Here is a 15,302-nt window from a genome sequence, read left to right on the forward strand (position 1 = left end):
CTTATGGTCCAAAAAGAAAAGAAAAAAATTAAAAAGGCCCGTTAGTTAACCTGATTCAAGTGTGCACATAAGTTGGAGGTCATCTTGAAGTTGTCTTTAACTCACTCGTTGGACCCTCTGCGTGAAAGCAAGCACCACTTACCGGACGGCGCTCGAACTCCTTCTCGAACGAACGGGCTCCCTCATGGGATTATAGGACCTTCCTCCTTGAAACCATTCATCTGCACAAAGCACATTGTACAACAGGGACGACATCCTCAGCCATCTTCGTTCCTCTGTTCTCCCAGTTCCCGCCAAAAAACCTCTCCACCCAGCTTTCTCTGGAACCTTCTCCCAATTCCACCATCCTGACTGGCTGACACAACATTCCTGAGTGGAGCAATAAAGTCCAGACATCTCACCCTGCAAAAACTTATTTCAGGGAGGTCTCAACCTGAAGTCTCAACCTCATAGCAGTCTGTATCAATAAATTTGTTAATTTTGCAAGACACCGGATTCACAAGTGTTTTGTGAGACAGCTGACTTCTGAATTCTGTCTCAATGTGACACACCACGCTGACTGCCCTTCCTACATCACAATTAGAATTTGGCAGCACCAAAAGCAGCTTCATCAACTGGCAGAGCTCTTTGAAACTCAACTGCCCTGTGCTCACAGATTTTACATTGGACAGCTTCCCCCAAAACTCATCAACTGGAAAACATTTGTAGTTTGGCACCAGTCTTTCAAGCTCCTTATCTTAGTTCAAACCCAAACAGGCTGAAAGCAGAACAAACTGCTCTTAGAGGAATGCTAAAATGAAATCCCTACTGCGTAGCAGAAAAAAAATCTTAACCAGGGCGTTACACAATGTTATCTGTTCAGTGAGTGGTTGGAGCAATTACAGAGGGGACATTGGCGATAGAACATAGACAAAAGGACGTTGTAGTTACGAAATTTAGAGCAGAAGGTCATACCCGAAAGGTCAGGGTGGGGATCTACTCATCTCTCAGAGAGAAAAAAATCCGTGAGATCTTGCGCTCAAGTTCCCTGCCTCCGCAAAGGCGCCCCTTTACCTATGAATCACATCAGGAGCGCTCCAAAAGCGTGGAAGAATGTTTCAGGACATCCATTCTCTCTTCTCATAAAACGTCATTCCGTTTCTTCTTTCGTTCTTCACTTCCGCTCCCCAGCTCACAGAAACAAATGTGTTTCATCAGTTCATCGCGAAATTTTTAAACTGCTTATATGCTCAGCACTGATTTGCCCAATGAGCTTGCAGAATTAGCACCACACGTCACAGGAGTGGATCCCGGGCGGAGTGACAGTCGCAGGGGGAGTGCTGGCGGAGCGCTGTGCCGAGAGAGAGGGCTACAGGACGTCCGCGGACTAACTGCCAGAACGGTACTGCTCAGGATTGTGTGAGGTGATTTACTCCGAATCGTGTTAATGCGGCGGTTGGGCGAGAGGGTCAAACGGTGTATAACCTTTGCCACCGGCCTGGTCGAATGCCTTTGTTTCACCGGTATGATTGCTGGTTGGCCCTCGCTCGTTTATGTGCTGAAGCGGGATCGGTACTTCGCCGAGCTTTGTGTGACGGCGCACAACTCCAGCGGTCCGCGGGCACCGAATGCCACCGGTGAGTGTGACTCTGCGACTCTACTAAGAGGAAGCGGGGTGGTCGGGGAAACGAGAGGTATCGGTAGAGTAGATGAACCGGGAAAAGGGAAGGCGAGACGGAGAGAGCGGTTGGGGAGAGAGTTGGGGTGAGGAAGAGAACGGCTTGCAGAGGGAAGCAAATGAAAACAAAGTCATGGAGAAAGGGGGATCAAGAAAAGCTAAGAGGGGGTAGCATATGAGGATGAGCCGCAACAGAGAGCGGAAAATAGAAAGTTGGAGTGGGAGGGAGGGAGAAGAGATGGAGGTTGAGAGACAGTGAAGCGCACAATGAGCGGGGAAGGAAGAGACTTCAACTTGATTTTGTCCATCGTCAGATTCCATTCTCGCCCTCTTTTCGCTCCATATCTCATCTCATTTTCCGTGCCTAGCCTTCCTCGTTTTAAATCTCCCTTTTCCTCTCATCACTCACTTTACTTCTCTCTCTACGCTGCAAACTGCTACTCCTCTCGAAAATGTCCTTTCTCACCCAGTCCCCCTTCCTTTTTCTCACGCTCTCCCCATTGCATTCTTCTTCCGTCATTACTACTCCCTCCCTTAATCCCCCTTTACTCTCCCAGTTCCTTACTGTTTCTCTCCCTTCTCCCTGCATCTCCTTTCATATCTTTACCCTTTTCTCTCTCCCCTCCACTTTCCCTTTTTAGTTCTCTCTCTCTTATCCTCTCTTCCAAATGCATTATACACTTGATCACATCTTCCATCCCTCTACCCTTCCACAGAATTTCCTTCTTGCTATTCTTCCCTTCTTCTTCCTTTCGTTCCCTCCCTCCCTCTCTCTCATTACTCCCTTCTTCCCTCACTCACTTCCTCGTCCTTGGTCCCCCTATCACTTCCTCTCTCCTTCCTCCGACGAGCAATCACCCGCTCACCCACTCTCTCTATCACACAGTGGACTGCACTCTACAGGACGAGCAATTCACGCTAATCTACACCATCTCCACTTTCGTCATGAACATCGCGCTGACAGCCATTGGCTTCATGTTCGATTACTGTGGCACCATGGGGGCCCGCTTCGTGGCCATGTAAGTCGCTCTGGTGAGCTGGGTGTGGAGCACAGGCAGTAGTGATTGGGTCAACGGGAAAAGCTACCGACGAATTGGAGTCCGAGTGTCCCGCGGGTGACGAGGACGCAGGGAGGGGGTTTGAACGTGTGGAAGGCGCGGTCATGATTGGGTCTGAGAGGAAGAGGGATGAAGACAGAGAGCGAACTGAAAGGAGGAGCAAGAGGACATGGTGCAATGAAAAAGGGAAAGAGATATAATACCGATAATAGATCATCCAGTAGTAACAGGAATCGGGCGCAATACTTCGACGGAGTTCTGGGGAAGATTTCTGAAAAAGGCTAGGCCGCGAATTATTCCTTTGCCCATCGAAACGTGATTCGAAAACTCTGAGGTTGGGAACGGTGATGGAGAATAGGGTACCTACTCCCGGTGGTTATGGGTGAGGGTCGGAGTGCCCTGCGGGAGGAGTGGGCATTGACAGCCGCGTCTCTAGTGTTCCAATTCGTATTCGTATCTTCGCAGCTCCTTCTGCACTTCCGCAACACTGATGGCCGCCTTCTCCACGGCTGGTGAGTCTGATGTGCTTGTGCTTGTTAATATGTGTGTTTGATGGAGAGAGATACAAGTATGCCCATTCTATCTGTTACACTGGCAGCTTATAGCCGGGCCTATCCTCACATTTCCTATCATCTGGTAAGCCACAATTGTGGAAGAGTTGCACCAAAGTGCAGCGCAGAGGGACTGCCGAAATACTGAGGGAACGCCGACATAAGGTCGGAGCATTTCAAAGGGAGCGGTGGTACTAAGAGTAGAGAGAGATCAACGTGGTTTTACCGAGGAAATAATGACTTCTTGTACCGTTAGTGTAGATGGAGCTATGAACTCTCAGCATGGTAGGTGCTGAGGGAGCGCCGCAACGTAGGAGGGGAAGTACGGCTGAGTGTTGTGCAATGGGAGCTACAGTGATGTTGGCGGTATTACCGAGGGAGCGCAGAGCTATGAACGCACGGTTTGCCAAGAATCTATCCGCCATTATCGGCGCTGTTATTCCTCAGACCTTTCTACTGATTGTGTCACACCATATGGATGTAAAGATATTCCAGCCACTATTACAAATAAATGACGTGACGCCACAGTCCGGCCCTCGATACTTACCTTTAAAGCACTGCCCAAGTTGTTGGAACATGTGGCGCCAGGAACTGTTCCTTCTGGTACACCAGGCACCTGAACTGAAATAAAGGTCTCCTTGTTTGTCCGACGTGTTTGAACAGTCGGTGAAACTTGTTGCTGCAATGAAAATTTTACAACTAGAAAGCAGTCAGATTTGTCTTTGTCTCTCTCACTTGCAGCTTCGGCAAAGCTCCTGTTTCCTGCACTTGCCCTACTTGGACTGGGCGGAGCTATCTTGCTGATATCAAACGTACAGGTAAACTGCTCCTCTCCAACTTTGCAATGATCCCTCAACGTATTTCCTTAGTGCGACCACTGTTCTCGGCAACGGCGACCCCTCAGTGCGGCGCTCCATCCGTACCCAAGCTCTCATAGCGTGGCGCTCGTTCCGCAATCCAGATTCCACAGTGCAGCGCTCTGTCAAACTGCGACCGCACACACTGCTCCGTTCCCGAGACATTGCCCCTCCTACGGCGTTGCTGTCCTTTACGGAGTGCGGCGCTACTTGGGTTCTGGTCTCCTGCGGAGCGGCGCTCCCTCAGTAATAACTTTCCCCAAATGAAATGCTCCCTCCGGTTGACTCTCCGATAATATGTTACTTGAATGCTGCATATTGAATCCCATATAGCAACAGCTATGCAAGTAACCCCCACCTATCGGATAGAGGATATTACTTCAATTGCCTTTATGCGTGTCTCCGACATCTAATCACAATGCGAAAGATGCCTCTTGCCCGCATGTTGCAATTTATGTGGTGAAATAATTGGGTTTCAATACCAAGCCTTCTTCCTGACATCCCGCTGAGTGGTTTTTTTTTTTGGTTTTACAACATCCCCCAGGTTGGAAATCTATTTGAAAGCAAGCGCTCTATTGTTATCACACTGTACCTCGGAGCCTACAATTCATCGCCAGCCGTGTTTCTGGTTGTCAAGGTAAGAGCTCCAAGCAGCGACACAACTTTGAGTGTAGTTCCTGTATCTCACACCAGGTTTAAACAAGAGAGGGATTGGTAATTACCCTAAGTAGGAAATTGCCACGGTCTCAACACGTTCAGACATTCTGACCAAAGGGGTGAAGGGGAAACTGAGAGAGAGGAAGAGATATTCTCGAAGGGCAGAAGACATCGGTGAGGGATTAGCGCCGGGGTACAAAATGATTGGGATGAGAGAAATCAGAAGCACGGAATTGTGAAGCAACAGTTCCTCGCGCTACTCCAGTGTGAGAGACTATGGAATGAACGGGAAAGGATGGGTGGCAGAAGGAGGCAGGGAAACAGAAGTTATGAGATTAACAGACAGAACAGAGTGAATGTTTTATTTCAGGGAGAAGCGCTCGTGATTAAGAACAGGAACATGAATAAATAGGGGGGCGGTGATGGTGTCTGAAAGTCACACTTTTTCACCCTCTACATATTTCCTCCCGCACTCTGCCCTCCCTGCAGGTGTTGTACGAAACTGGTTTCTCCCTGAGATCCATCTTCCTATTCATCAGCTCCCTGAGCCTCTTACACATCGTGCGCACTATCTTTCTGATGCCACGGACACATATCCCATACCCCATTCCAGAGGGATATACCTACGGGTAAGGCGGAGCTGGGAATACATGGTGGGGGAGGGGATTGGGAATCAGCGTGGTTTATGTGGAGAATAATAGACACCCAGGTGTTAGTTACAACTCGGCCTATAATTGTGGGATTCTTGGGGTTTATGCAAGGGATATCATATGCCAATGAGTAAGTGACAGGCACCAATCTAATCGTGGGGTCCTGATGGGACAGCAGGTGGACGGACATTAGATACAGGATGAAATCTAATGGAGGAACTCGTTTGGGACTGAAGGACATGTTATATATAGAATAAGGGATAACACTGGGAGGAAAATAACTGTGATGTCGGGAGTTATATGGGACGTAACGGATGCAGAAATCACAATGCAAAATGGAATTTACTACTGGGAGTTACCTACAGAACAGCAAACCCTGGCAGTGAGCTGAAGGTTGCACTCTAATCATTGTGTTCGAATGATCACTCACAGGGCAAAGATGTATGCGAGAAAATAATAGACTAGCATCTAATCGGAGAGTCCATGTAATTTATATATAGAATAATACCTGTCAGAGGACGTGTTTGCAGGCTGAAATGTATCCGATGGAATCGGAAAGTTTATATATGGAATAACAGATAATCAGCAGTGGTTACTGGCCAGTCAGTAATCGAAGTTTACATGCACGTTATACGTAGAACGGGCACTTGGGAGAATGGAAGGTATGCAAAGGTTAGCAGATGGGACAGGATTATATCGAAGCTAACCGGTGCCATATACCAAAATATCGACGGACATTAACTAGATTTTGCATGAATTCATCTGTTGATTACATGATCGTCTTGGAAAAATGCTTCGCACTAGTCCATCTCCTCCCACATTAAATCGCCCGAGAGCTGGTGCCGCCATCTTGCCTATCCCAATAACATGTAGTTTGTTGAATATTTTTCCCCCAGGGCGACCTGTAAGATGTTTAAATTGATCACGGTCTGCCGTGAAGAGCAGACGTTCGATCAGTGGCGCTCCAGCTGGGAAACACCCAGAACTAGGAGCAAGTGCATGGAACAGACCGGAGGAGGCGTTGAAGAGGGAAGGGACGACGCGGTGGTCGGGGGGAGACACAGGAGGATGGAGTCCAAAGGGGATACGGCAGAGATACATGGAAGTAATGATGGGAATCTCCAGCCCAATGGGAAAGAAGGTAAGAACTACCTCAAAGCATGTGTCATTCCCCACTCAAACACCGGCCTCGCCTCTGTTCTGCCCTTCTCCTTCTGTCCCTCCTAGCCTCACTCTGTTCACTGGCTTTCTTTTCCTGCCTACTCTCCCTTCTCTGCTGTTTCATCCCTTGACACCAAATCAACTCCGCCCAAGCACTGCACTCTAACCTCAGCCCGCCGTTCCCCAACTACCTCCCTCCACCCCCGCACTCCCACATCCCGTCCGCTCCCTAGCTCTTTACATTGCCGTCACCCTGATCTCCACAGGGCTCGTTCCTACCCTTAATTTTCCCTCAACATTCCCTGTCTGTCCTCCTTACTGCTCTCGAGGTCTGTCCATTCCTCCTTGGCGCCCCTTCACTCCTCGCATCATCTCCGCAATGAAACTTCCTACTTCTCCTCCCTCTCAGTGTCTTCCACATCCTTCCATACCCTCCCTTTCATTCCTCTGTTTTATTCCTTGGCATCAAAGTAACAACAACTAAGCTTTGTGCTCTAACCTCACCCGGCCCTTCCCCTCCATAACTCCCTCACTCCCCCCACGATTCTCCAACAGTAGCTCCCTTCACTACATTCCCAGTATTCTGCCCTAATACCACCTCTTTCTATAGCACCCCACATATTACCAAGTCCGTACGCTTCGCCCCTCTTCCCCCATACTTTCAGTATCCATCCCCCTTCCTGCACTTCCATTAGTTCCCTACTGTCTCTTTTCTTCCACGTCCCAAATTTCCGCTTCCCATGTCTGCCTACCTCACCCCACCCCGTTTACTCTGTAATCCATTTTACCTTTTCATACTCGGCCGCTCTTTCCCAGCTTAACCACAAAACAACCTTGCTGTCTTTCCTCCTGCAGTCTTTCTGCCATTGCCCCATCACTCAGCTACCCTTTCTCCACCTCAAGCCCTTCCTTCTATAATCCACCTCACCCGTGGGGCTACAGAAGCAGGATGAAGCGTTGCGGGAGAGCAAGAAGCGCCTGGAACGAATAGGACTGAATGCATCAAATATCTGCGAGTCTAGTTTTGTTCGCCACGTTACAAGAAGGGCACGGTGCGCTGGAGATTCCGCCGTTTGTTGACTGGACTGGAAGGACAGGAGTTATGAAGCGATAAGGAATTGCCTGGACGTGTTTTCCATGAAGAAAGGGAAGTCGAGGGTCACTTAATAGAACTGTGTAAAATCATGAGCGACGTCAGTATGGTCGATGATCAAAAATATTTCCCCCAATATCTTTGTATAAAGATAAACCAGAAGTAAGAGGGTTAGCATAAGAGGAAAACGTTTTAATGGGGTCTGAGGGCAAGGTTTTCAGAAAGCAGTTGATTTTGGGAACCCGCTGTCAGAGGAGCTGGTGAAATTATATGCAATCACTACGTGTCAAAGGCATTTAGACAGGTTCGATGGCCAAATGGCTTCCCTATGACCTGAGAAGTAAAAATGTAAAATATCCGACGATTTATGTTACACGAACAGCTGCCTCCGCTGTCTGAAATGAAAGGACATTGCTCTATGATGCGGCATGGTCCCGATTGGGAGAACATCGCGGAGATACAGAATCATAGAGCACAGACATGAGCGCGTTAGGCCCACTTCATCTATACCCACTGTGATGCTCTTTGCGCTGATCGTGTTTGCCTGCGTTCGGCCTGTATTTTGCAACGCTTTTCTTATTCAAGTTCCAGTTCGAATGTCCTTTAAACGCAATTGCATTTGTCTCTGCTATGTCCTCAGGTCGGCCGCTCCAGTTCTTCACCATCACCTTACTCATCGTGTCTTCTGATAATTTCTCCTCTTTCACCTCAACCCTGTGCGCTATAGCTGTACACTTCGCTTCCATGGGATAAAGATTGTGACTGTCTCTTGCATCTTTGTCCCTCATAATTTTACAATGCTGGGTCATGTAAATTGGTAAATAGGTAAATTGGGGGATTGATTTATGATTATCACATGTACAGAGATGCAGTGAAACAAAAACGCCTTTCACACGCCATGCATATAGATAATTTCAGCACAATGGTGCATTGAATGCGAGGGGAAAACAATGCAGAATAAAGTCTGACAGTTACAGAGAAAGTATAGTGCTGGCTGACAATAAGGAAAATGGGCCACGACGAGTAGATTGTGAGATCAAGAGTTCATCTTCAGGATGCTAAGGGATCATTCATTGACATTAGAAAAGGGAAATAGAAGCCTACTCTATGTGTTTTTAGTCTTGTATTTTCTGCCCTATGGGTGGTGGACAGAAGTGAACGACAAGGATGGATTGGGTTTCTGATTGTGTTTACTACTGTACCAAAACAGAGTACAGAGACAATCAGCTTCTTACGCTGCAACGAGAATTAATTTCTGGAATATACGGCCTGGATATATCCACCATGAATCATCAGCTATTTTCAGATCTATTTTCCCCTTGTTCGTTACAGAGTCGGTGGCCAGAGACAACCAGGATCAAAGTCCCTCTTTCAGGAATTGCATTTTCTCCCGGCTTTATCTTACGCACCTCCTCTGGTTCTCGCTTATCCAGCTCCGTCATTTCCTGTTTATCGGAACGCTGAATCCCATGCTGAACTTGATGACGGACGGGGATCCCAGGAAAGGTAAGGGAGGAACCCATTGCAGTGACAAGAGACAGTAAGATAGATGATTGATAGATAGATAGATAGATAGATAGATAGATAGATAGATAGATAGAGAGAGAGAGAGAGAGACAGACAGACAGTGAGAGAGAGAGAGAGAGAGTGACAGACAGACAGACAGAGAGGGGGAGGGAGAGAGAGCGAGCAGGTGATAGACTGCTGGGGTAGAAGGATCAGAGGATGTAATAGAGATAGGGACGCATTTAGGGACTTGAGAGTGTTACAGAAATATAAGAGTTGATGTTTGGAGGGTATTTGTAGAGAAAGTGACCAGCGCGGATAACAAGCGGGAGTGTTTACAGATCTACGGAGGAAGTTATAGACGGCAAGGGTGAGTCCTGGGCTGGACGTCCTGCTCACTTAAGGAAAGTGAAACGTCTCCCATAGCCTCTCCCTTCCAGGTGTAGTGATCCCCGCAGGACTACTCTTAGCCTTGCCATGCAGGAGGTCACTCGCATATGGCCGCTCATACACTACTGTGCCCATAGAAACGCCTTCACGTGGCATCCCTATTCTTACTCAGTTTTCTATGTCATGGCGTGACCGAGTGTCCAGAGGTATAACTGAGCAGGCAGGCTAGGCTCATCAGCCTTGGCTGGCAGCCAGACCAGTAGAAGAACAACTCCGATTCCAAATCTGGATAGACGGGACTGCTTAGCCTTGCCAGGCAGTCTGTCTAGGAGAAGGAAAACGCCAGTTCTCCACCTACAGCCTTGCGGTCGTCACTGTCGCCGCAACTCGCTGTGCCAGTGTGCAACGTTCCACGGCCTAAGGATGAGGAATCAGTCCGTGCTCACCGACCCTCACTATAATTCCACGCGATGCAGTCGGGAAGAAAAGTACTTCAGCGATGGAGAAGGGGCGAAGCGATCCCTCCTAAGCTTCGCAAGCGAAGAACCAGCCACATTGGGGGGAGTAAGATAGTACATGAATACGTGGGGCTTTGAAGACTGGAGGGGCTTACGGAGATGGCGGGGATCTAGAGGCCGTAAGGGGCTAATAGATAGATATCTGGAAATGTGTAGATACGGTAGCAAAAACTGGGACTATCTGTCTGTCTGTCTGTCTGTCTGTCTATCTATGTATCTATCTATCTACCCACCCGCCCATCTGTGCCATATCTGACCCGTTCCTTCTCTGTGTCTGCCCACAACCCCTCTCCTCTCTGACAGTCAGCAGCTATACAAACGCCTTCGCGTTCACCCAGATGTGCGCCATTTTCTGTGCTCCCTGGAATGGGCTGATCCTGGATCGACACAAACGAAGAGGTCGATGGGTAGACTCAGTCACAGGTAATCCATGGCAGTAAAGATAGTTTCCCGCCTTCGGAGGTCGGGATTTAAAACCATTTAGGGGACTAACATTTCCTTCAGAACTCTGCGTTCTTTACCCTGGGCATCGCTATCTCGGGTTCGATCAGAATTCCATTTCTACACTCATCCCACACTTTCTCCTATTCCCTTCTTTCCTAAACGCTTTTCTCTGACTCACCTTCCTCCTGCCCTTCTGTCCCCCCACTCCAACACTCTCTCTTTAACCGCTCTCCTTGCGAACCACCCATCACGCACTCTCTATTCTCTCTCCTCTCCTACCTCTCGAACTTTTTAGCTATGTAACTCCTTCTTTCTCCCTCTCTCTGACAATCCCTCTTCCTCCTTCACGCACCTTACCCTCCTTCTCTCTTTCTCTCTCTCGCTCTCTCCTCTCAGATCCATTAAAATCAAGAATGTTATTTGAATAGTTGTATGCTACTTGATTACGAGGCTAAAATTATTGGAATTATTAAAGAAAATATCTCTGTATTGCTCTAAGATAAGAGACAAAGGCCGAAAGCAGATCTGGCAATATCGAGGAACAGAGAGAGTGAAAGATACACGTCGGTAACCGCAATACAGAAAACAAAATGTAAAACGTATGAAATTGTAGAGAGGAAAGGATTAGAAAGAAGAGAGGTAATGTCCCTGCGTGGCTGCAGACAATAATTGCCAAGAGAACACTAAGCCAGGAAGCTGGCAGTCAGGGAGAGAAGAGCGAAACATTGAACTATCTCACTTCCAAAATGTGCGCCCAGATCTGATTCCAACATCTTCAGTTTTTGTCTCGGTATTCTAAAAACGCTAGATGCTATTCTAACTCCTAGTGCTGGAATGCTCCTGTCTGTCCAAAACAGATGTATTGAAACAGGGAAAAACTAACATTGATCATCCGGTTCTGTGGGGTCGCACTGCATTATTTTCCGGTATAATTGGTAGCATTCCCATTAATAATCCAACACGCTTTAACTTCACCTTTAAATTATTACTTATTTCTACTTCTGTGGATGCTGCTGATCTGTTTGTCTGTCCGGTGTTTTACCTTGTGGTTTTAACTGTCCGTATGGATAAGGAGGGTCCCGGAGTAACACATAGCTGGTCTCCCCTCCTGTTTTCAGGCTCGGCTGCCCGTCAGCGACTGGAAGACATGCAGTCAGCGGTTCTCTCTCTCGTTTTCACCGTCATTTTCTCCGTCCTCTTCTCTCTCTGCGCCACTATCCCAGTGCTGAAAGTGCAGTTCCTGACCTTCATCCTACACGTGATCCATGTAGCGTTCCTCTACGGAAGTGACTCCGCATTCGTCGCCGTCGCGTAAGTCCAAGTACAGTCCAGCTAGCACACAGTTGTACTTGTCACTCACGAATCTTACTGCTTTCCCTAAAATTATATCAACGATTCTGGGCTCCCATATTGCATGTAGAATCCCCATTTCATTTCAACAATGAAAGAAGGACCCAAGCTCACCGAGTCTACCTCGTCCACAGAGACATTCAACTCCCCGAATAATATCCACACAAAACCGACCACAGAAAGTCTTACTAGCCTGCTAATCAACTACCCAGCATGTAACTCAGATGTGAAAGGAAAGACAGAGCCCCAATGGGAGATCCAGACAGCGACAGGGGGAAAGTTCAAGCCCAACCGGGATAGCACATACAATCAGCACGAATCTGGGACACTGGTCTGTAGACAGCGGATCTAGTAGCTGAGCTCCTCCCGGCTTTCCACCCTGGAAGGAATGAGGTAGCCTACGTTCCGGACCTTGGAGTTGTGGTCACGAAAATACAATCGCAAAAGGAGCGGGGTTAGGCCACTCTGCCCATCAAATTTGCCCTAATCCGCCATTTAATTTGACCTACAAGATACCTTATCTCCTCTTCTATGCCAATAATCCTTCGTTTATACGTATGCTTCGTCATATTACCCCGTCACCCTCTGGGATAGAAAATTCCAAAACTATACTGTAAACAAGAGAATATATGCAGATGCTGGAAATCCAAGCAAAATGCTGGAGGAACCCAGCAGGCCAGGCAGCATCTACAACCCTTGGGTTTCAGCCCGAGATGTCGACTGTACTCTTTTCCCAGATGCTGCCTAGCCTGCTGAATTCCTCCAGTATTTTGCGTGTGTTGTCCAGAACTACACTGCCGTTCTCTAAAGAAATTTCCGCACATATTTACTTTAAGTGGTGGGTCCGTTTCATTGAAAATGCGTCCCTCTCGCTGCAGTGTCTCTCATTCCTGGAAACATCTCGGAATCTACTGCTTTCCACCTGCTCGGGATGTTTTATGCTCAGTAAGACCATTCTCATTCTGCTGCGCTTTTAGATATTATAATTGTTCACGCTCAACACACTTTCTGTCAGTTTTCTGGTGCACCAGGTAAAATTAAACAATTGAATGTTTCAAAAAACCGCGGGGAACGGGCCACAAAGATACTAATTGGAGGCCGGAAACGAGGTTCCGCTGGTTCTAAATGCAACGCAGGGAAAGGGGACCAGAGAATGTAAAGGTAGGGCAGGAAACAGACTGTCCCGAGCCAACCCCAAAATCGTCAATTTCGCCGAATCACTCAATTGTGAAAGTGCGGAATTTTAAACATTTAACTGCCTCCTTCTCCTCTCGCCACAGTTTCCCCCCGTGTCATTTCGGGAAGGTCTGCGGAACCACGCAGGCTCTCGGGGCCGTGGTCTCCCTCATCCAGTATCCGTGTTTCATTCTCGTCAAGGGACCTTTGAAAAATAACCCATTGTACGTAAGTATCGGAAGTTCCTCCCCAGTCCAGGGCGTCAGGACGGTTCCAGAAAGGTAGATAACCTGTGCCCTTCAGCAGATTATCCAACTGGCATTTCTGAGGATACGGTATTATTGGGGTGCTATTCGACCAATGGACCATCTCTATCTCCTGACGTGGAGATATTCGAGAAGGAGAAGTTTTATACACAAACACGAGAAAATCTACAGGTGCGGGAAATCCTGATTAAATGTCTCGGCCCGAAACGTCGACTGTTTATTTATTTCTATAGATGCTGCCTGACATGCTGAGATCCTCAAGCATTTTATGAGGGTTCATACAGATAGGCAAGGTGAAAGAAACGGCAGTGTTTGAAAATTGGCAGTGAAAGTGATAAACATTCCCCATTCTGTATGAGTGAACAAATTCAGTGGCCAATGTACCGAGAAAAGAAAGGACAGAGCGCACCTGAATAAGACAGATCTATGCTGAATAAGACGAATGAGGTTGAAAGAAAAGTAGCTGAATCTGATGAAAATCTATTAGGATGAGTTGGCGAAATCCAGTGATAGATGTATCTAATATTCATACATACGTCTTCAGGGCACGGTTCTGAATGGAACATTTTCAGATACATCACATATACTTCGTCCAAAATTCCATCCTCGTGCGTATCAGAACCAGACCATGTTAGTTATTTTCTGGATTGTTGCTTACAATGTTGGATTCAGATTTTCACATCAGCTCCAATATGTATTTATGTAACGGCATAAACGACAGGTCATGTAGTAGTATATCGGTACAATAAACCACGTTGTTATTAGGAAGGAAGAATTTTTGAGTTTCTTAAAAAAGTTCTCACCCACTGATGGCTATTTATTCCGTGTTTGTCTGACAGATGAACGTCGCGTTTATTGCGCTTGTGACCTTGGCCTTCACCCACCCACTGAACGTCTACCTGTGGTGCAGACGGGAGAGAATGAAGAGAACGGGGTGAGGTGGTACGTCTGTGGAATAGCGAGAGGCGTACAGGAGCACGGACAACACGTTTTTCACGGGGGACCTCGGAGCAGTGAGAGCTGCCGACGAGACATATTTGTTTAGTGGGAGGGTCCAGTGGCAGAGGGTTAGGGAATGGGAGGGACTAGTAGGGAGTTGTGGGTTAGTGGGTACTAATGGGGGGGGCGTTGTCGAGAGTGGGAACTGATAGGGAGAAGTGTGGGATCAGTGGTTGCTGGTGGAGGAGCTGTTGTATTAGTGGCATTGAAGGGCAAGTTTGCGGTCAGTGGGAGCATGTGGAGTGGTTGTGTGGTCGGTTGGAGCTAATGGTGGAAGGGCATCTGTGCCAAAGCTTCTGGGGAAGTCGGGTGAGTCAGAGCTAGTATGGTGGAGTAGGGCTACTATTAGGAGTTCGCACTTTTCTTCAAATAGGCTCATAGAGCTGTTTAGTATGAAAAAAAATCTATATGCGCATATTATTTCTTAAGGAGATATACCATCTCCTGGGTAAAGATATATTTACATACCTCTTATGATTGATGTTTACCTCATCTGCCAGAAATGTCACATGTCCCCCTTTCTTCATAATTTCCTTCTTAGGTGTACATCCTTACACTCTTCAATGGTCTGTCTTGACATATACCCATACTTTCCTGACTAGAGCCTGAATACAACTTGGAAACCATAACCACACCCACCTATGGTTTACCTACTTCTCTGTTATTTCCGTCCAACAATCCGGAATATTTAATTTGGGCGATTTGTTTCTGAAATATCAACAGAGAGTGGAAGATTCACAGCTCGCGTCGTCTTGTATAATCAATGTTTTCGTCCGTAACACAATAAAATTTCTGTTTCCCTCTGAATTCCTTTATTTCTTACTAACATTGCCAGTCAGACGGGGATTTCATTGCATTTTTTAATCTTGTTTGTCCATTATGATTTCTGCTCCGCGGAAGGTAACCCCTCCGGCAAGGCTGGTCTTTGTCAATAATCTCAATTAAACAAAGAGGCTTCGGCGTGCAGCT

General features: G+C 47.3%; 1 protein-coding gene across 1 annotated transcript; it reads left to right on the top strand.

The window, feature by feature from the left end:
- Positions 1-1,426: 1,426 nt before the first annotated feature.
- Positions 1,427-14,272, top strand: LOC134352249 (equilibrative nucleobase transporter 1-like). Its single transcript, XM_063059541.1, has 12 exons — positions 1,427-1,616; positions 2,544-2,676; positions 3,181-3,227; positions 4,008-4,084; positions 4,668-4,760; positions 5,270-5,409; positions 6,327-6,571; positions 9,017-9,190; positions 10,402-10,497; positions 11,661-11,853; positions 13,173-13,296; positions 14,174-14,272. Exons 1-12 carry the CDS (start codon positions 1,427-1,429, stop codon positions 14,270-14,272), a joined length of 1,611 nt encoding a protein of 536 aa, XP_062915611.1.
- Positions 14,273-15,302: the final 1,030 nt, after the last annotated feature.

Source organism: Mobula hypostoma, chromosome 9, assembly GCF_963921235.1.
Source record: "Mobula hypostoma chromosome 9, sMobHyp1.1, whole genome shotgun sequence".
Lineage (NCBI taxonomy): Eukaryota > Metazoa > Chordata > Chondrichthyes > Myliobatiformes > Myliobatidae > Mobula > Mobula hypostoma.

Excerpts from the sequence above, each read along its gene's own strand:
- LOC134352249 (XM_063059541.1), top strand. The coding sequence starts at position 1,427 with ATGCGGCGGTTGGGCGAGAGGGTCAAACGGTGTATAACCTTTGCCACC. Across the intron at positions 11,854-13,172 it reads TCCGCATTCGTCGCCGTCGC|TTTCCCCCCGTGTCATTTCG; the intron begins GTAAGTCCAAGT and ends CTCTCGCCACAG. Across the intron at positions 13,297-14,173 it reads TGAAAAATAACCCATTGTAC|ATGAACGTCGCGTTTATTGC; the intron begins GTAAGTATCGGA and ends TTTGTCTGACAG.